General features: G+C 44.5%; 1 protein-coding gene across 1 annotated transcript; it reads right to left on the reverse strand.

Annotated features, from left to right (window-relative positions):
• Nucleotides 1–3,807: 3,807 nt before the first annotated feature.
• Nucleotides 3,808–14,063, reverse strand: LOC146811770 (gap junction beta-2 protein-like). Its single transcript, XM_085614533.1, has 2 exons — nucleotides 13,937–14,063; nucleotides 3,808–5,728 (listed from the first exon to the last, which is right to left on the reverse strand). Exon 2 carries the CDS (start codon nucleotides 5,718–5,720, stop codon nucleotides 4,989–4,991), a length of 732 nt encoding a protein of 243 aa, XP_085470659.1. The 5' UTR covers nucleotides 5,721–5,728; nucleotides 13,937–14,063; the 3' UTR covers nucleotides 3,808–4,988.
• Nucleotides 14,064–21,824: the final 7,761 nt, after the last annotated feature.

Consider the following 21,824-nt stretch of genomic DNA (forward strand, 5'->3'; position numbering starts at 1 on the left):
TTCAATAACTGGTAATTATATAGCATCAGACAATGAAAGGTTGCACAAAGCTGTGGCTCACAGGTTTACAATAAACCTAAAAATTGAAAGAAATCACATAAACTATTTGTAAAGCAGTGAAAAGCTTTCCAGTGACAGCTACATCTAAGAAATTTGGGTGTAGTACAAAGGCTGGGGAAAAGAAAGTGTTTTGCAGCCTAAGGAAACAATGCATAGTCTAAACACAGAAGTAAAGAAGATTCCTGGTAGCTGAGACTTTAACATGGGTTGTCTTTAATGGTGCATTTAATGATGATCAGAATCAATAATAGTTTCTCTAATTTTATTGGGACCTTCCCATAGAAATTGGGTGAAAATTTGATTTAGGAGATTTTTTTTCTTTCTTCAAGCAATTACCAAGGAATGCTTTAAACATGTCCATCAGCCAGATCCCCAGTAACACCATCATTCACAAACTTTATTTGAGGCCATTTTTAAGAAAGAGCTTAACATGGATGCTTCCAAGGGCGCCTAGGCTAGATTTTGCAAGAGTTGCACAGGCATTTGTGTGGTTCTGAGTAACGTTGCCCACTGACCATGGTCCCTCTCAATGGTAAGTAAATTGACACAATGTTTTGCACCTCATGCAAAAGGTAGGCATGTAACACCCTAGTGCTTGTTTGACAAGGGTAGTGAGGTACAGGGAGAAAAGTTGATTTACTGAAGCTCACACAGTTTGAACAATTTTAGAACTCATGGCCTCTAGTTCCCAATTGGCAACACTTTTGATTAAACAATGTCGGTTTCAAAGTCAGGGACTTCATTTGATAGACTTTTCCCTTGAACCCGCTCCCCAGGAATAGCAGTGCCACCTCTCGCCAGGCAGTTGCATTAAATACATCCAGATGTCATTGAAAAAGCAGTTTTATAGTTTTTAAATGCATTCGTAGGAAAACTATATGAAAGTAAGTTGAGGAATTCACCTCCTGGGCTCAATGAGAGAATGGAAATCAAAATGACTGCTATTTATACAACGCATAAAACTATTCAGGGTTGACACTTAGGTCTTCTAGAGTCGCAGTCAGCTGATGACCCACCTAGTCATTTCACCAATCATACTCTGTAGATGAGGGCCCTAGGCATATCTTTGTCTTCTCTAGGTTCCTCCAATGTCTGTAAGTTGGGATGTCTTGGGTTGGCTAGGCACCGTTGGTTGTGGCTTACAAGGCCGGGGGCGTCGGGTGCAGGGGTACCTTTTGGCGTCGGAAAGTCTTGCCCACTCTTGGTCGCGGTAGAGGGGGTCCTCTGTATTGAGGCTGCAGGCATTGGCTGGGATCTTGAGGCTGGTCTGGGATCTCCGGATCTTGGGTCACAATCACCGGGGAGACCTCCTCGTGGTGTTTTTCCGCTCGGGCCGGGGTTCAGCGGGTGCAGAGTGGGCTGGATTGGTGGTCTCCTGCTGCTGCCAGAGGTTGCAGTTGAACAAATCCAGTGTTCATGGGAGAAGCAGTCTTTGTAAGTGAAGGCAGGCAGGTCGTCTGGGGCTCTTTGGTCCTTCTTCTTATCTTCTTTCTTGTTGTTTCTGGATCTGAGGAAGCAAGGTTCAGGGTGCCCCCTAAATACTAGATTTAGGGGCGTTACAGGTAGGTAGAGGGCAGGGACCAATGGGTCCCTTCCCTGGGGTGGGTACACTCCCTATTATGCCACTCTCCAATGGGAGGGGGGGCACGAGCCTGTCCCTGGTTGGTTGGGTCCCCCATCCTCAAGATGGTGGGGACTCGGAGTTGTGCTTCACCTCGCCTCCCCCACTTGAGGGGCGGAGTTGGCAGAGGTGGGCACACCTCTCTCCCTCACTTGTTTTTCCTGCTGGTTCTCCCACCCAAAGTGGGGGGAAGAACCAGAGGGGACCAGTTGCTGAAAGCAGAAAGTGGTCTGGGGAAGCTCACAAAGGCAGCATGCACCTTGTCCCAGGATGTGCATTGTTTCAGGCCCCCGAGAGCTGCAGGCTCTCGACCCAGGGGTCCAGAAACATGTCTGTTGATGGCAGCCTAAGCAGCCACTCAGTTGGGGCATTAGAGGCGGGTTAGTTTTCAGGGGGCATCTCTGAGATGCCCTCTATGTGTATTTTTCATTAAATTCCACACTGGCATCAGTGCGGGTTTAATGTGCTGACACTTTTGATACCAAACTTCTCAGTTTTCAGTGTAGCCATTATGGTGCTGTGGAGTTTGTAATGACAAACTCCCAGCACCCTATACTCTTAATAGCAGCACTGCACTTACAATGTCTAAGAATGGACTTAAAGACACTGTAGGGGTACAGGGCTCATACACCTGTACCCTCACCACTGGTATAGTGCACCCAACTAGAGGGGTGACTGAGCTATGCCAGGGCAGTGGGTTGTAGGCATGGCACACAGGGATGTGTGCCATGTTGACTCTTCACTTTGTTCTGCACCAAAACGCACAGCCTGCAGAGGCAGTGTGTGAGTGTGGTGGTACAGGACCTCTAAGGGTGGTACAATCAGTGCTGCAGCCGTTAGATGCCTTCTCTGGTCACAGTGCCCTGGGTTCCTGTGGCACCATTTACCAGGGGCTGACCTGTGGTCCAGAGATGCCAATTGGGTTTAGTTTTGGGAAAGAACACAGGCCTTAAGAACCTGATTGGCAGGGACCCAGGCAGTGGCATAACGAAACTTGAGGGGGCCCCCCAGCAAGGTACGAAGACAGGCCCCCTCCGGGCTCAATCAGGAGTTTCCGGGCCAGAGCACTGTGCTGAGGGGGCCCCCTGGAGCTTGCTGTAGATGCTGTCGATTTTGTGGGCTTAAAAGTCTGGACTGCCCTGCCCTAATTTCCTTTCAGATAGATGGCTTTTTGTTACACCTAATGTTGAGGAACTTGGGCATACAAACAAATAAAAAAGTACCGAACTATTGTTTTACTAAGATAGATAATCACATCTGCGCTACAGTTACAACATATGTAGACAATGCTGGCATCTCTTAGTAAAATTGTACTATATGTAAGATTATTCATGGTGACTCATTTTTTGTTTGGTTTCTGCGAAAAGGCTCACTGTACAGAAGTAATGTTTTATAGCTTTAAGCTTTTCTTGTAGTGAAGCTTTATAGACTGTTGTGATTTTTTAATAACTGTGCAATAAATGTATACATTCATTCTTTTTCAACCCAGTCAAGTCAAGAAGATTGATAGGAGTATGGGAATTCAGACCCAGGCAAGCCCTATCTTTCCTCTAATCCTTGTAAAACACATATGGGACAGACATTATTAGGACATTCAGAAACTACTATCTGGAAAGGCTCTGAGTTACAAGCTTCAGCACATTTGTGCTTTCTGATCACCACCCTCTCCCTTTACAAGTTACCCAGCCCACCTCCACTTAGCAAATTCCACCTCCTGCCTTGAAGATAAGGAAACAGGTGGGTAAATAAAGCAACCTGTTTGGTTTTCAATAGATTAAAGAAGAAGAAAATATTATGCTGACCTGTCCATTTCAATAACTAGTAATTATATAGCATCAGACAATGAAAGGTTGCACAAAGCTGTGGCTCACAGGTTTACAATAAACCTAAAAATTGAAAGAAATCACATAAACTATTTGTAAAGCAGTGAAAAGCTTTCCAGTGACAGCTACATCTAAGAAATTTGGGTGTAGTACAAAGGCTGGGGAAAAGAAAGTGTTTTGCAGCCTAAGGAAACAATGCATAGTCTAAACACAGAAGTAAAGAAGATTCCTGGTAGCTGAGACTTTAACATGGGTTGTCTTTAATGGTGCATTTAATGATGATCAGAATCAATAATAGTTTCTCTAATTTTATTGGGACCTTCCCATAGAAATTGGGTGAAAATTTGATTTAGGAGATTTTTTTTCTTTCTTCAAGCAATTACCAAGGAATGCTTTAAACATGTCCATCAGCCAGATCCCCAGTAACACCATCATTCACAAACTTTATTTGAGGCCATTTTTAAGAAAGAGCTTAACATGGATGCTTCCAAGGGCGCCTAGGCTAGATTTTGCAAGAGTTGCACAGGCATTTGTGTGGTTCTGAGTAACGTTGCCCACTGACCATGGTCCCTCTCAATGGTAAGTAAATTGACACAATGTTTTGCACCTCATGCAAAAGGTAGGCATGTAACACCCTAGTGCTTGTTTGACAAGGGTAGTGAGGTACAGGGAGAAAAGTTGATTTACTGAAGCTCACACAGTTTGAACAATTTTAGAACTCATGGCCTCTAGTTCCCAATTGGCAACACTTTTGATTAAACAATGTCGGTTTCAAAGTCAGGGACTTCATTTGATAGACTTTTCCCTTGAACCCGCTCCCCAGGAATAGCAGTGCCACCTCTCGCCAGGCAGTTGCATTAAATACATCCAGATGTCATTGAAAAAGCAGTTTTATAGTTTTTAAATGCATTCGTAGGAAAACTATATGAAAGTAAGTTGAGGAATTCACCTCCTGGGCTCAATGAGAGAATGGAAATCAAAATGACTGCTATTTATACAACGCATAAAACTATTCAGGGTTGACACTTAGGTCTTCTAGAGTCGCAGTCAGCTGATGACCCACCTAGTCATTTCACCAATCATACTCTGTAGATGAGGGCCCTAGGCATATCTTTGTCTTCTCTAGGTTCCTCCAATGTCAATATATCTGGCTCACCCCTTTTAAGGACTTTCTTCGGTCAGAACTCTCCCTTGCGGGTACCATTACACTGCAACATTGAGCTGGCTGGAGGAAGAAGGAAGGCTGATTAAAAATCTAGCAAGCGTATCAGAGGCCGAAGGCAAACACAGAGGCAATTTCATAAAATCACCCATCCTTTCAGTGGTTGATCATTTAAGTCAGTCAGTTGTGGTAACTGTTGTTTGCCAGTGGTGTAGAGAGGGTTAACAGAACAGCGGTGATGGTGGTTGTGCTCTCCTGCTCTTTCCGTAGGCACTTGGGAACCAAAGCACTGCCCCACTTTGCACTTGAGAAGCCCTGCAACTTAAATCGGCCTGCTTTCAAACTTGCGATGGAGTAGCATGTAATGGTAAGTGCTGTACAGTGCAAAGATGACAGAGGTAACAATGATGACCCCTGATACGGCACAGAGCATGAAGATGGACATTCGCTTATCTGCAGTGCCTCGCACCATGCAAATGTAGGGCCCTGAACACAGCCCAGTACTGCAGTTAATTGGTGATTTAGCTACCTTTGGAAGGTGGTGTGTCACCAGTAGGTAAATGAAACCTGTCTCAAGGATCAGACGCAGAATGACGCATGTGAGGTATACGGCCAGCAACTTCTTTTGCCGATGGAAGTCGATCGTGATTTCAGTTTGTGCCGGATCTTTGCCGTTGACACCGGTGGGATCACTCTGCACCTCGGTAACTTGCTTTGCATCTACCTTGATCTTGGATTTCACAAGATTGTGGTGGAGCTGCCAGGCAAAGAGCTCCATCAGAAGCACAGAAGTGAGAAAGAGAAGAAATGTGAGGTTCCAAAATGAGACTATGGCAATGTCAAAATGAGCATTGAAGCAGCTCTTGCGGCAGAACTCACTTGCACTGCCATTACACTGGAAGTCAATATCAAGTTTGGTCCAGGGTCTTTCAGCGATGAAGAGGGTGACCAGACGGACACTCAGGCAGCCAAACCACACACTACGTCCACTGTAATCCGTGGTTGCATCGATGGCCGCACGCAAAATGGGAACCAGACCTGTGACCAAGGCCATCTTGAAGGCTGTGAGGATGGGAGATCAAAACAAGAGGCAAGAAGTAAGGAGAAAACCAGTGTGCATCAGCCACCCTAATGCCCACTCACCCCAATACACATTCAACAACACAACAACCGCCCACACCAATCACCGTGACACACACCTAACTGCTGCAAAGTCTCTTATGATCCACTAATCTACTCTAGCATCTGCTTAGGCCAAGCTATGTGGTTAACAAGCCTGACCACTACTAGGGGAGTTTGGCAGGGTTAAAAGTGTGAAACACTGGCTGGCCCTGGGATGCTGGAAACAAAAGTGTGTGGTTTATGCTTGCGTGCTGCTTTTGTTACTGGGGGCTAATATTGCAGCACTGCTGTAAAACCAGCCCCCAGTAACAAAACTGGCCCCCTCCCTTCTGGCCTCCCATGGAAATGCCTGATGCCCGGCATGGCCAGTCCAGCCCTGTATACAAACAATCACCATTTACCTATCTAGTGTACCCTTCAGTCACCTATTCCCTTTTCAGCTAGTGAGAGAAGAGCTGGCCTCTCTTCGTGCTCCCTACCCATTCGACCGAGCCTGGAAATCTTCATCTGACAGTCTCTATACCTAGTCTCTATCGTTTCCAATCTTTATTTCGACCATTTGGTCATAAAAGATACACATACATAAAAATCACAAAAATTCTGTCACATTTGATAAAACATCAGTGCATAGTTTAAAAGTCCACTTCAAACATTATTAACAATGTTAAAAATAGCGCAATCTACAGACTACCCAGCATTTTTTAAAAGACGATTACGCGTATGCCATACATTTGTAAAAAATTTGGCAAGCGCAAAAACAATTGGTCCGGAAACATCACATTTTAAAATCCTATACATAGGTATATATTCCCTGCCACCCAGGTTCTTAATCAAAGGCAGCAGCCAGTACTTTCTGGCTGCCTTATATGCTGGGCAGAAAAAGATCACATGTAAGTCATTTTCCTCTTTGTCAGCACAAACGGGGCAATACTTAGTGGAAGGGGCTTGCGACCAGGTGCTAGAAAAGGAGCGCAAAGGCAATGTACCGTATCTCCACTGAAGAAATAACTTTCTAGTGAGTACGGGATATATGGGATCAAAAACCTTTTCAAGTGCATAGAGATCCTTATTTTGCAGGAATTTAGCAGAAAGGGACCCCTCTGTCTGGGTAGCTAGAGCCCTTACCCTTTTGTGTTCATGATACAGATTCGCCAAAAATCTCTTAGAGATTCTAGGTGCTGTATCTGCTGGTTTAGTCCACAGTTCGGGGAGCCCCAGATCTGTGCAGGTTGACTGGATATTTTGGACCCAGGGGATACTGAGCGCCTTGGGGTGTTTTAATAGTTCGACCAGTTCCGCCCTATAGTCGGCGAGATCGTCGCTGCTCCAAAGCCTGCGCCAGAAGGCAATGGGTCTTAGACTTATCTTGTCGGCGAGAGGCCGTAGCCCTAGATCAAGCCTCAAAGGGAGAAGTGGGGTGCTAGAAGGAAGTGCGGTAATTTGTCTTAAGAATCTGTTTTCCGTGGATGACAGATTCCGACATGGGGTGTAGCCCCACAGTTCAGCCCCATAGAGGATCGCCCCCCTGGCCTGTGCTTTATATATCTGAATTAGGGCCCCCAATGGGCGATAGGTCGAACCGGTCATCATCCGGGAAATACCCCCGGTAATTTGTACTAGTTTAAGGTTAGCCCTGGTTTGATGGGTCCCCCAGGTCATATTTTCATTGAGTGTCACGCCGAGATATTCAAACGTGGCTACTCTTTCCAGCCGTGCTGCTCCCAGCAGAGGGTTCGGGCGCTGTTTGGGGCTTGGATTCAATACCATATATTTGGTTTTTGTGGCATTGATTTCCAGTCCTCTGTCCTGACAGAAGGCCACAAAGGCATCAAGTATCCTTTGAATGCCCATAGGAGTTTTGGATACCAACAGTGTGTCGTCCGCAAACATTATTGCGGGCACACTGTTGCCATTTAGTTTGGGGGCATCTGTGTAGTCGGTGGCGTTCAGATGAGCGATTACCCCGTTGACAAAGAGGCAAAACAGGGTCGGCGCCAGCACACAGCCCTGTCTTACCCCTCTGCCCACGGGGAATCTGTCAGTCAGCTCCCCCGACCTCCCACACCTCACCTGGGCATAGTTGTTATGGTGCAGCCTCTGCAGGGTCAATAAGATGTCAGGTGGTACGCCCATCCCTGCCAGAATGACCCAGAGTTTTCCCCTGGGCACGAGGTCGAAGGCGGCTCGTAAGTCCACGAAAATCGTGTACAAACTGCCACCCTCGAACCTCACTGTCTTCCAGTACACCAGGTTCAATCTGAAGACCTGGTCCACAGTCGATACCCCTTTCCTAAAGCCTGCCTGGTATGGACTGAGGGCGCCTGCCTCCTCGATCCATTCCTGAAGCCTATTCAGGAGAACCCTGCCGAACAACTTCTGCGCTACATCTATCAGGCTGATCGGTCTGTAGTTGGCTGGGAGGAGGGGGGATCCCTTTTTGAAAATCGGGACCACCTCAGCCCCCAGCCAAGTACTAGGGATTTCCATCCCACCGAGGATACCATTAAAAAGAGCAGCGAGGTAGGGCGCCCAGACGGTGGGCTCCTGCTTGTACAGGTCTCCCGGTAGCCCATCCAGCCCAGGGGCCTTCCCCGAAGCCAGGCCTGAAATGGCAGCAGTGACCTCGCTCAATGTTATTTGGTCCACCTGAGAGCCCTGCCTTTCTGGTTCAGTTGACACAGGAAGTTCTCCGAGCTCAGCGCTGTATAAGGACTGGAAGTGGGCCTGCCACACTCCAGGAGCTATGTTAGGCTCCACTGCCGAATGTAAACTCCCTGATCCCCCGTTCACCATTCTCCAGAACAAGCGTTGATCTTGCACTGCTAGGGCCTTAGTGAGTTCTTCCCACTGGTTTTCCTCCCATTCTATTTTAGCCTGGGCGAGAAGTTTCTTATAGGCTTGCCTATATTGCTTAAGGCGTTCCCCTCCTTTACCCTCCTTTATTACTCCGAGGAGTTCTGTTTTGGCCCGTCTACAGGCCACATTGTACCATTGGGTTTTACCTTGGCACCTCTCTCTTGGCTTTCGTACCTTACATGCGAAGTGGGGTGCCGCAACTTTTATAAGTTCCTTGTGGGCATCAGACAATTTGCTCCTTATGTCTATTTTTCTTGCTACACTCTCAAGGTCCCTAACAGTTTCCAGGATAGGGGTAATCTCTGCATAAAGCAGTGGGAGTTTGTCCTTTTTTGTGACCAAATGCTCCCACCTAATTCTTCTCCTACTGTTGTCTATAAGGAGCGTGGGGTGGTTCCCTTCTTCCTGGGTCACTAAGCCCTGCGGTGCTGGATGAACAAGATCTAACTCGAGGGCATTATGGTCACTATCCAACCTGTCTATTACCCTAAAATCCTGTATAGTTGACCACCTCGCTAATTGGACCAGGATGTAGTCCAAGTGTGACTCTCTTCCCCGGCGGTTATAGGTATTTTTGCCTGGTGTGTCCGATTTAACTCTCCCATTACACGCTCTAAGACCATACCTTAAGGTAAGGGCAGTGATTTGCAACGCTAATGGTGTCCAAGCTTTCGGAGATGGAACATCAACCCCTGGTACTGCCCACCTAGCTTCTTCATCTGATAAAAACCCTTCCTGAAGGCCGGGGAGTGGCTCAAAGTGAGAATTAAAATCCCCACCCACCACATAGTATGAATCAGTCGACAGTTCAGATAAAAAGTGCGAGAGTTCATTAAAAGTCGGTGATTCTTTTGCCTTTCCCATCGGCCTGGAATAGATGTTAACCAACAAGAGGTTTACTTTGTTTGGCCATGTTAATGAGACCACCAGAATGTCATCAGAGTTACATGGAAGCCGTGATACCGCACAGCCCAGATGGACAGCAACCCATATCACAAGGCCCCCTGAAGGGCGGCCTTTTCCTTCCCACCTAGCTGGAATAGAGAATGATATGAAGCCTTGGTGTCCATGGTCCTCTCTAGCCCATGTTTCCTGGAACATGCATATGTCGCCAGATTCTATATACTTTTCCCAAGTCGGCTCTTCCAATTTGTTTGGTAATCCCGCGATGTTCCAGGAGATTATCCTCAGATGTTCAGAAGTGGGAGGTGTCAAAACACAAGGGTTGGAAGAGGTAGGTCCTGGCACCTCTCGTGTTGCAAAGCCTGGAGCGTGGGCAGCGTAAGTTTCATATGGCACCATGGCTCCCCTCTCCCCCTCGCCAACAGGGAGGGGATCCAAAGTTATCCCCTCGGCAGCAACTACTCCATCAGTGGCTTGGTGAGAGAATTCGTTTCTGCCATGATCTATGGTAGGTGGGTCATTCAATAGGCCAAAACTTGGTCCGGAGGACAAAGTGAAATGCTCCAAGGACCCACGTGAACCCAAAACCCCTGGCGCTGTCTTACAGGCGGTAAGTCAGTCGACCCCATCCAAACCATCCAGACAGTTAAAGCGATTGAAATCGCAAAAAGGTGTGTCTGGGGGTTGAAAATAACGGGGTTGTACAGAGCCTTTATGCTTACGTCTATGTTCCACTTTATGCTTACGTCTAGTCTCTATCTCTCCACACCCCACTCCACCTTCTATAAACTCAGGCCCTAATTTGCAAAGATATTGCTTCTGGTTTGCGTTACTTCTTTAACGCAAACCTGGCGCAAAGTGTAGTCGTAGTATTTACTTGGAATGTAACCAAAGATGATGCAAAACTGTGCAATGTGTTGCCTTGCGTTACTTTATATCAAAGGGGTGTTCCATGGGTGGCGCATAGGCATTCTCATGCCACCACCATGGGTTTTGATGCAAATCCCCATCTAAAAAGAATTGTAGGAAGGGATTTGTGCCAAAATCCTGTGGTTCCTTGTGGCAGGCCTAACGTGGAGAAATGTTTTCTATTCATTTCCCCTCATTATGCCCTCTTTGCTTGTGTGCTGCATTCTACAGCACACATACATACTGGTTAACACCTTAAAGCATAGTTTTGGTACTTATATAAAAAGGGGAAATACTCCAACTACATGCATTGGATGGGTTGAAATGATGTGTGTTTGTCAAGAAGACTAAAGAATAAACCCGACTTTTAACAATCCATTGTGTCTAAGTCTGTTGTATGTAATCAATATTATTGTGAAGACGATATAACATCATGGATGGTTGGGAATGTAATCTTTTATCATAGGATTATTAAAAAGTGTAGAACCGCAATATTGTTTATAGAGTTTCCCCTTTGTGTATATGTATTATGAACCTTTGAGGGGATTATTTGGCGGTGGAAGCTCAGGGTTGTACACCCAAATGGACTGAATATATTGTGTAGACTAATGCAGTGGGGGATTTCCATTACTGCTGGTAGTTAGGAATAATTTTTGCACTGGAAGGGACCCCCTCCTGTACAAAACCTACGAGTGCCACAACACAGATACCGTTGAGCTATGGCACAAGTGCACCTGCATTGGTGCATGGCAGCTAAACGTGTGGCAGCGTAGGGACAGAGCAGAACAGCGCCACATGTTAGTAGATATGGTGCTGTTCTGCTCTCTCCCAGTCATGCAACGCAGCTCAGCAACTTTACTTGCTGCGCTAAATTTTCTGATTATTTTAAATAACTATGGACCTCAATCTCAGGCCATGATTGACAGATGGGACCATTGTTGCTCCAGTGTTTTCTCCTTCAAAGACCCCAGCCGCAGCCATACCAGGACCATTCACTGGCACCTGAATTGGAAGATGGTCGCTCTGGAGACTGGCAGAGCAGCGGCAAGAGTTGTGTTATCCTGTCCCCTATCGCCCAATACCAGCGGATCCAAATTGTAAATGATGGAAAGGCAAATTCTTGCATGTATCACAAATCTTAAACTAAACTTTTTAAACTCAGTTTCCAATTTAGTTAAAATATACCACAAAAAACAGTGCTGCCTTTCCAAGATGCTCAATGCAAATCAAAAAGGATGAAGCATTAAGACACTGGCAAAACGCACATTAGAGAACTGCTTGGGCCTTCTGTTGAATACTTGTTCGTAATATTTTCTCATTTTTAGGTCGAGCATTCGAGACCTCTTGTATATACTTTAGTATATACTTTAGTATATATACTTTAGTATATGCTTAGATGTGTATGTAACTTTGTGGGCTCTGGAGATCAGCCCTAGGATTTGTCTGCTTCCGCTTAGAGACTTTTTTTCTGTTCAACTGCCTCTATTTAACTGTCTTAATAGAAAACGACCAGCAGAGGTCAGTAACATACCAGAATCACTTTAGAATTCTTTAGATTCCAGTCCATAGAAATAGTCTTCCATGAGCACCTGTAGACAATAATATTTTTTTCACATCTAGCATTTTCAGTGATATGACAACCGAAGGTCCTCCTTTTATATTAAAAACTGAGCTTTGGACTATACAATTTCCCGCTGAAAGGGAATATTTCTCTCCATGTGTTCCCATACCTGGCATGCCACGCAGTTTGGTGCTTATTTTCCCTCCATGTTAAAGAACAGTAGATGTTTCATCACCCAGACTAATGTGCTGCATAGCTAAATGCATATAAGGTCCTAAAGGCGAGACTGATTGCACTGCAAATGCTTGTTATTCCTAAGTGTTGTATTCTTCAAGCCACTACTTCCCTTTTCCCAATCTGGCTCTTCAATAATTAGCACCAGGAAAGGGGCTCAAAGTCTCTCGGTCTCCTGGAGCTAAATCGTCTGACCGCAAACATTTACAGCTCACAGAAATGTATGCCTCAGAAGTTTCTGTAGTTCAAGTGCAAGAGACTTCACTCCGTCCCATAACTAAGGGCTGTGACAGGCATTCGGAAAACTTATTACATATTTTGTATGTGCTTTGCTACGGCTTAATCATTTATAATGCTGTCCACTGCGTTCAACTTTGGTGTAAAACATTCCATTTATTGTACACCGGCAGGGACATCTTAATGATTTTGGGGGCCTTGGGCTAAACGTATTTTGGAACCCCCTGTTCAGAACAGTTTGGGATTTATGATCCAATTCCAGCTCTTTCATGCCCTCTGTGGCTAGATTATTGACAATGCACACGCACTCTGGCCAAATTCTAAATGTGTTTGCATCTAATATTCAGGGATAGTGACTTGTGTTTTCATTTTTGTAACACAGCAGCAACTCACTATTATTACTGCAAATAATCTCTATAACACCCTCCCATTTCTCACATTTGAGGTCCTGTTTTGATCTAAAAGATTTTTTTTATGAATGTTGTTTGAAACATAAACAATATTTCTCTGCAAAATGTAATCGAATTTCACACATCCCCCACATTAAAAATAAATTGAAGGAAGCATTATTTAAAGCAATATGTTTAAGAATTATTCAAGGTCATCAGGGCAGGACTCTGCAGAACAGAGGTGCCTCTATCAGAGGGCCCCCTGGAAGGCTGGCGCCCTGGGCAAGAGGCCACTTTGCCCATGCCTTAAAACGTCTCTGTACACCGGAACAGGGACACATAAAACAAACATAGTTTCTCTGCATCAGCAAAGTCCTTTAGGAAGGATATACTATCCTCCAGTCTCTGTTGTTAAATTCATTATCTCTCTATACTTAACGTTAGGTTAACTAGTTCAGTTCTATTTACACCAGTTTTGAAAATTGTATTTTCAATAAAAATGGTATTTTCAATAAACGATATGGTCAAACAAACTTTATTACAACGTGGCTTGTAAAACCCTGTCAGTTGCTGTTCTAGGCTGTGCAGCCCCACAGAAATGCCGGTGTTAGCTATGCTTCCGACTTAACAATTCATTATAACTATCAGTTTTCAAAAGGGTAGAAAGGTGAGAGCAAATCCCCTTGTACACATGAAATCACTGGCAGCCTGATGGTATTTTTTGTGGTGTGCACTTGTACTGTGAACTTAACCAGCCACCTTCCCTCAGACATAAGCAGTGTATTTGCCAGTCCACTGCCTCCCACCTACTTTTCACTGACAGCCCACTCTCACATTCCATTCATCCTTCCTGTAGGTTTATAACCGAGAGAATATCCCTTTGGCTAATGTCGCTCAAAGTGGGATCTCAGTGGTTTACTTTTGATCCTGTTCATAAAAGGGTCTATCTCTCCCCTCAACAGCTCCCCACTCAGATATAGTTTTCTTCACTACATTCACGTTAAAAGTTCTCTGTTATGAGTGAAGGGCTCGGGTAGGTTTCTAAAGTGAAAGCTGTACCTTGGAAGTAAGTACCTCACAGGAGCGCTTCTCTAGAGACCCGTGCATCTCAGATCCAATCCGGTCTGCCTCACCAACTGCCACACAAACAGCGCTCAGCCAGCTCCAGCCTCGCCATTCTGAGATGACGTCACATCCGCTCTGGAGTTCTGACTGGCTGCAGCATTTACACTGTGAGGGAAAGGACATACAGATGATTAACACGTAGTGATCTTAGTCCAATTGACACCCACGACATACACGTCACAAATGCATTCATATATATGAATATGGATATTTATGCTGGGTCGGTGAAAATACATGTGGCCTGATAAAATATGCTATTTGGAGCAAGTGTCGTTTTAATAAACACAGATTCCGACATTTAGTAATATAGTGGAAAGTTAAAACCCAATTTTATTAATATTGAACAGTGGAAACCTTCTGACGCACACCATCATTTTGAACTTCTCTGTTTTGGTACCTATTGCCTATGCAATAGGGTCATTCTCAGGCTCTGCTTAAAAAATATGTTTACAATTTCTACAAACGAAAAACAGCATGACATAAACCATATATGCAGATGCTTAGATAGTAATATGCTATTTATTGCCATTGCAAAGGTTTTGCCTCTCGTGAATAATGGACCCTCCCCACGCTCAACAATGGTATCAGATAGCATAATACAGTCTGCACGTTATCTATACCACTACCTATGGGGGCCATCCTAGGTGTATTGAGACCACAGCTCAGCTGGTGAGGCTATGGACTACTGAGACCATTTTAGGTGCCTCTAGTCCACGGTATTGGGAAATAATCTGCAGACTAATGCTCACAGTCAATTCTTTTATACTATTCGCTGTTTTGGGGTCCAATTGAATTTCCACCCAGTATGACGATCTTACACTGCCACCTTATGTGTCCCTTTTATTCATTTATTTATTTTTTGGAAGCAGGGACCATGACCCACGTCCTGTAATGTTGGGCACGAGAGTAATTCTACTTTTGTGGCCAGCCAATCAGTGCTGTCGAGCCCATGGCCCCATATTTATTTCTGTAGTCCCCAAATTGGCTCATAGCTGCAGAATGTGCCCTTGACCATTGAAAGACCTTTGGGACATGTCTACAAGGAAATGGCGTGGCACCGCGGCAAATTTAGCAGCGCCGAGCTGCGTCATTTAAAAAATGCAGGGATGCGCAGTATTTATAACAATACGGTGCACGCCTGTGTTTTCCATCATGCTAACAATAGCTGACTAGCGCCAACACAGACACCCTTGCACCATAGTGCATGGATGCTTGTGTTACAGGGAATTATTGTTTATGTGCAGGAATGTGTCCCTTCCTCCACATAAACAATCAATAATGGTGATTTGCCACTTCTATGTGTGAAGCACACATAGAAGTAACAAATCGCCATTATTTAATGATGGTTTTGTGCAGGAAGGTCGACCTTCCTGCACCTGAACAGTCCTTAAAAGTCTTTGGTCTTTCTTTGTGTGCTGCAGAATGCAACACACATAGAAAAAGCAAAAACGAGGAAAAATAAAAGAATTTCTCCTTGTTCGCCAATCTAACGCATGCTTTTGCATGGCATTCGTTTTTGGCGCTGCCTCAGATTTACAGATCCTTCTACATATGAGGCACGTTAAAAAGCAATGGGTATTGTGGTGAAAGACCCACAGCAACACCTATTGCATGCTCTTTTGATACAGAAAACTACATGAAAGGGTACCATATTTACGGAGCAGTGTTAAGCCATGTCACTTTGTTAATATGGTGCAGGGCACTGCGCTACCAGAATGTCGTAAAAAGGTTCCAGTGGTACAATCCCCTTGTAATTATGCACCTTTATTTTCGGAATTTTAACCCTCTGACATCTGCTGTTGAAGACCTCAAAACTTTGCAGACTAAAACAGCCAAGATTTACACTATGTTAGATGCTCACAAAAAATCAGGGCTATCTATCTATCTATCTATCTATCTATCTATCTATCTATCTATCTATCTATCTATCTATCTATCTATCTATCTATCTATCTATCTATCTATCTATCTATACACACACACACACCTATGCCCCCACTATGCACAGTTTTCTCATCAATAATTTCACAGAAAATGTTGCAGTGATATCAATGTTGTCATAGAAGATGTCATGAGTGATGTAATATGTGGGGTAGTTAGCAATTGCCTGGCAGGCACCAGCTATAGTTCATTGAGATAACTTTAAGTATTGGATTTCTATGATTTTGTGTTTGTCAAATCTGAACCTTTAGTGAAGTTCTAAGGCTTTTTCATTCTATCTCCTAACTATACTGTCCCTGTAACCTGGGTGTTTAAGCTGGTGTTTGAGTGGTTGTGTGGGTGTGTGAGTGGGAGTAGGAGTGTGTTGTGGGTATGTCAGTGCGAGCATGACTGCCTCTGTGGGTCTTTGAGTGGGTGAGTTGCTGTATGGGTGTGTACATGGGTATGCAAGGGTGTGAGTGGGTTTGTGAGTGCCTCTGTGGGTCTGTGATTGGGTGTGTGAGTGTTTCTCTGGGTCTCTGAGTGGGTGTGTGAATGGTTGTATGAGTGTGTAAGTAGGCATGTGAGTGGTTTTCTGGGTCACTGAGTGTGTGTGAGTGGCTGTATGGGTGTGTGAGTGGTTTTCTGGGTGTGTAAGCAGGACTGTGAGTGGGTGTGGGAGTGGCTGTACAGGTGTGTAAGTGGGTGTGTGAGTAGTTGTGTGGGTGTTTGAGTGTGTGATTGGGTGGATGAGTGGCTTTTGTGGGTCTGTGAGTGGGTGTCTCTTTTGTTCTCTGAGTGGTTGTGTGAGTGCCTGTATGGGTTTGTGAGTGATGTTCTGGGTCACTGAGTGGGTGTGTGAGTGGCTGTTTGGAAGTGTCAGTGGGTTTGTGAGTTGTTGTGTGGGTGTGTAAGTAGGTGTGTGAGAGGGTCTATGAGTGGATATAATTGAGATTTTGATTCACAGATCCTTTGGGGGATCTGCGGATCCTCTCACATCCGCCTAAAACATTTTGGACAATTTCTTGCCTCTGAGCAGTCCCTCACAATTCCTCACAGACATTTCCATCAGTCCTATAGTGTCAGGATTTCTTTATCCTATTTACACTTTACTGAATACTTCCCCTGGGAACCATGTCCCGATTGCCAAAATATCAGTCACAATTTTTCTCAAGTTGTGGCAGGCTATCACAACATAGCTGTTGGTGTGTAGCTCCACAGATCAACGATGGATCCACATCTCTAGATATACATCAATCTTTTTTCTTTAATAACTCCAAAACTACTGAACGGATGTACACCAAATTATAAAAACACTCTTTCTGGATCAAGATCTAGCGTTCTGCCAAATGTGGTGTAATTCCATTCACTGGTCAGGCTTTAGTCTTGTCTAAAATTCCTGTGGGAAATTGCACGGGGAAATCACATTTTGGGAACTCCCTTTTCCTCAGTCCCTTGCTTGACAAATCAGCCCAACACTTTCCAAACAACACCTAAAGTGAGTAGCACTACTGGACATGTCTAATCACCAATGGCGTCTCTTTGCATTCCTAAGACTGAATACCTTTCACCAATTTTTATTTGTAAAGAGGTTCTGGTTTTCTCAATCTGCCTTGCCTCCATGCAGCTGTGACAGCATTTCCATTTGTACTTCCATGCACATAGTACTTATATGTCCAAAGTTCTCTGCCCTCCAGCATAAATATCTGCGGCCTATATTGTCTGCTTGTGGATTTAACCAGATTAGACCCGCTTAACTATATTTACAGCTTTTGTCCACACCCAATTGTGCTTTCTTCTTTCTCGTTTTCTATCTGCGGTATTAAGCTTAACTTGATTGTAATGTTTTTGCTGGAATGTTTAGTAAATTGGTTATTGTTTTTAGAAACCTGATTTTAATGTAATTGCCTTTTAATTCACTCTGAGCCAATGCGTCTGATTATTTATCCAAGTTTTCTGTTTTATTAGGCAAAATTGTATTTTGTAATTTCATGATTTTCTCTGAATATTGAATGAAAGTTATTGATTGATCGATACACACACACAACTACATATATAGATAAATGAATACATAAAATATATATATATGCACACACACACACATATATATATATATATATATATATATATATATATATATATATATATATATTTATATATATATATACATTCACTGAACAAAACCAAAGGTTACTGGGACGTTATAGTTAGGCTCAGATTTCACTCATAAAAAAACAGTGAAATTCAGCAGCTATAGTTACCTGAGCTAACTATAACTCATGTCCTTGCAGTGCACTGCTGATGACCTCACATATTACATCACTCATGACATGGTCAGGGACTTCACCGATGACATCTCAAATGACATCACTCATGACATCATCCAGTGATTGTGAGTGTTTTCTAAAAGTTTATGAGTGTGAACGATTTGTACTAAGGTACTTCAAAAGTTAAGTTAGTATACTTTGTGTTCCACTAATGAGTGATACTATTTCTAACATATATTATGTGAGTGGCTTTGTGACTGTCTTTATCCAAGTGTGAGTGGCTATCTGAGAGACTGGATGTGTGAGTGGGTATGTGAGTGGCTGTATGGGGGAATACTTAGGTGTGTGAGTAGCTGTATTGGTGAGTGAGTAGGTGTGTGGCTGTATGGGTGAGTGAGTGGCTGTGTGAGTGGATGAACAGGTATGTAAGTAGCTGTATGGATGACTGAGTGGCTGTGTGAGTGACTGTATGGTTGACTGAGTGGGAATGTACGTGGCTGTATGGGTGAGGGGGTGGCAGTTTGAGTGGGTGTTTGGTTAACTGTGGTGGTGTGGAAGTGCCTATATTGGGGAGTGACTGTTGAGTGGCTATATGGGTGAGTGAGGTGACATGTGAGTGCTTGTATGGGTGTGTGAATGGGTATGCAAGTAGTTGTGTGGGTTTGTGAGTGGCTCTGTTGAGAGGCTGTATGGGTGAGTGACAGTGTGCGAGTAGCTGTATTGGTGAGTGTGTGGGTCTGTGAGTGGCTGTATGGGTGAGTGAGTGGCTGTGGGACTGACTGTATCAATGAGTGAGTGGCTGTGTGCGTCAGTGTATGGGTAAGTGATTGGCCGTGTGAGTGGCTGTATGTATGAGTGAGTGAGTGGCTCTGTGTAGGAGTAAGTGTGTGTGAGTGGTTATTTAGGTGTGTGAGTGGATGTATGAAAGGGTTTGTGGGTGTGTGAGTCAGTGCATGAGAGGTTCTGTGGATGATGTCATCAGTGATGTTTTCACAACCATTTGGATTTCTCTTGGGAGTCAGGGGACCATGGTGGGGCCAGTGTGACTCCACAGGAGTCTAGGGGTCCTTTTGGGGCCTGCTTCACAAGACCTAGGGGTCCTGATACCCATACACTGCTCCCGTATACCATATTTTGTTTTTATTTTCAGGACACTGGACACTGGGACTAAGCCCCCAAGTCCTGTAGTGTTAGACCCAACATTTTTGTTCAGGTTTTGGCAGGTCAATAAGAGCATGAGCTCCTGCAAGATTCATGGGAGTCTGTCCCTTCTGCAGGAGCGAGGAGGCTGATGGGAAAAAAGCTCTCTCGGCCAATCGGCTCACCCTATTTTTTAAAGCTCCGTGCCTGCTGCACTCCCACGAGCTTCCCAGGAACACAGCCATTCAGATATTTATACATTTTTTAAACTTAATTTCTCAAAAACTACTGAACACATTTACACCACATCATATAAAGCTCGTTTCAGGGTAAAGATCTAGCTTTGTGCCAAATTTGGTGTAATTTTTTTTGCTGTTTTGGCAGCGATGATGTTCAAAAATCCCTATGGAAATTGCATTGGGAAATTGAATTTTGGTACCCCTGTTTTCTCAGCCCGGCTTGATAAATTCACCTGACTGCATACCCAGGCCTAAAATGCTTGCGCCACAACTTGTAATGGCAGCCAATTCAGGTCTTATCTCAAGATCAGCAACCTCTGCGGATCCTCTGCGGGGTGAATTATACATAAAAACTATTGAACTGTTACACCAAATCACAAAAACATGCATTGCAGACTAAGATTTAGCTTGCTGCCTAATGACACCCCTCCCTGAGCTGAAGACCAGCTTCTGGTCCCCATCCTGCAGGGCCAGATCCAAGCAGAATCTCGGGACCGATTCTTGCAGGACTGTGCTGTTTTCTGCCCAGGAGAGTGGGGCATACCATTCCTGCACTCTCTTGGGCAGGGAACACAACTTTGCTCCTGCCCAGGCAAGAGCAGGTAAAAATGCTGCTCCCACCCGGGCGGGAGCAAAATAATGGAGGTGGCTCCGGCCAGCACAACAATGGGTGCTGGCTGGTGAGCCGGCAGGGGATATGGGGGCAATGAGGCTCCCCCTTGGCCCCAATGATTTAACTTCATGTGGGTGTCATGAACGGCCATTAAAAAAAATTGGCTGACTCCCACCTCAGTGGCTGCTTGGGTGCTGGCTTGGTCTGCAGGGTCATTGGGGCTTACCTGGGGGACCCCAACATTTGACTGCATGTGGGTGTCCCGGGTGGGCCCTGGGGCACCATTTCATAAATGAGTTAAAAATCCCACCACAAAGGTTCCTGGAGAGGCAGTGGAAGCCCTGGGTGCCTTGGGGCTCACCCCGCAGCCCTCAACTATTAACATGTTGTGTGTGGCCCAGGGCACCCACAGTAAAACAAATTGCTGATTTCCGCCAGCAGGACTGGGGAGCCAGGTGGGAAGGCAAGTGCCTTGGGGCTTCCCCCGCAGCCATCAACAACAACAAAAAAGTGTGGGTATCCCAGGTGGGCACTATGTCACCATAAAATATATAAAAAATATAAAATCAATAATTTATTATTCACTGCTCCAGACAAGGATCGCCATCTTAATGCTCTGTGAGGACTTCTTTTTGATTATATTTTTGGATCCTGGTATGTACGTGGCTGCACTTTGAGGTCTAAAACAATGGTAAAAGAAAGACTAAAGACATCTTGATGTTTTTTATGGCTTTAATAAAAAAAAGTTATGACGGTCACATTTATTAAACATTGCACTGCTTATGGCCGCATATTACAACATTCATGTAATGTTCTGTGACATTACTGATAACATCACTGATGACAACTGAACTGACATCCTTGACAACACCACTGTGCATGGCAGGGGTGTGGGATATAGTTACTTTAGGGCACAAGTTATAGTTACACGAGATAACTATAACTGATGGTTTTGTTAGTTTTAAATGGTAGGTTTAAACTTTCATTTTCACCTAACTATAATGTCATCCTAAGCTTTGTTTTTTCCAGTGAATTTCAAGGTACTTATTTTTAAATATAAATTAAGATATCATTACAATTACTAACTATAATGTCACTTTAACCTTTAATGTCTTCAGTGGGAAAAAAAGAAGAAAAAAATAAATATATATATATTAAATTAAACCACAAAGACTCAAAGGTCATTGATTGGTTGTGGTGTTTCATCCCGTGTTGAACTGTACCACATGAGGAAGGAGCTTGTGGCTCCGAAACGCATTGGGGAGAAGATGTAATCAGCTATAATGTGCAGCTTTCTTTAAATAAAAGGTTGTGAAAACTTACCTGCCTGCGGAGTGGCGTCCTTGAATTAGAGGCATCTTGCCCCCAGAGGCAGCCCCTGCCGCGAGAAACGCACCACCCCGATAACTGGGAGCCACGTGGCGGGCTATTTACCTGACCTCATGTGTGGGAGTCTGTTGATGGCGCAGGATGCATCTTCGCGCTGGGGCCCATCTGTGGGCTTTGATTATGGACAGCAATGAAACAGTGATGCGCCCATATGGGTTGTAATTTTATGGACGCACTACAGGACCCAGAATGCTTTGCCCTATGATGGGCGTGGGATGTGATTTAAAACTGTGGGTGTGTCCTTTTGCATTTGT

The sequence above is a fragment of the Triturus cristatus genome, chromosome 7 (genome assembly GCF_964204655.1).
Source record: "Triturus cristatus chromosome 7, aTriCri1.1, whole genome shotgun sequence".
In the NCBI taxonomy this organism is placed as follows: Eukaryota; Metazoa; Chordata; class Amphibia; order Caudata; family Salamandridae; genus Triturus; species Triturus cristatus.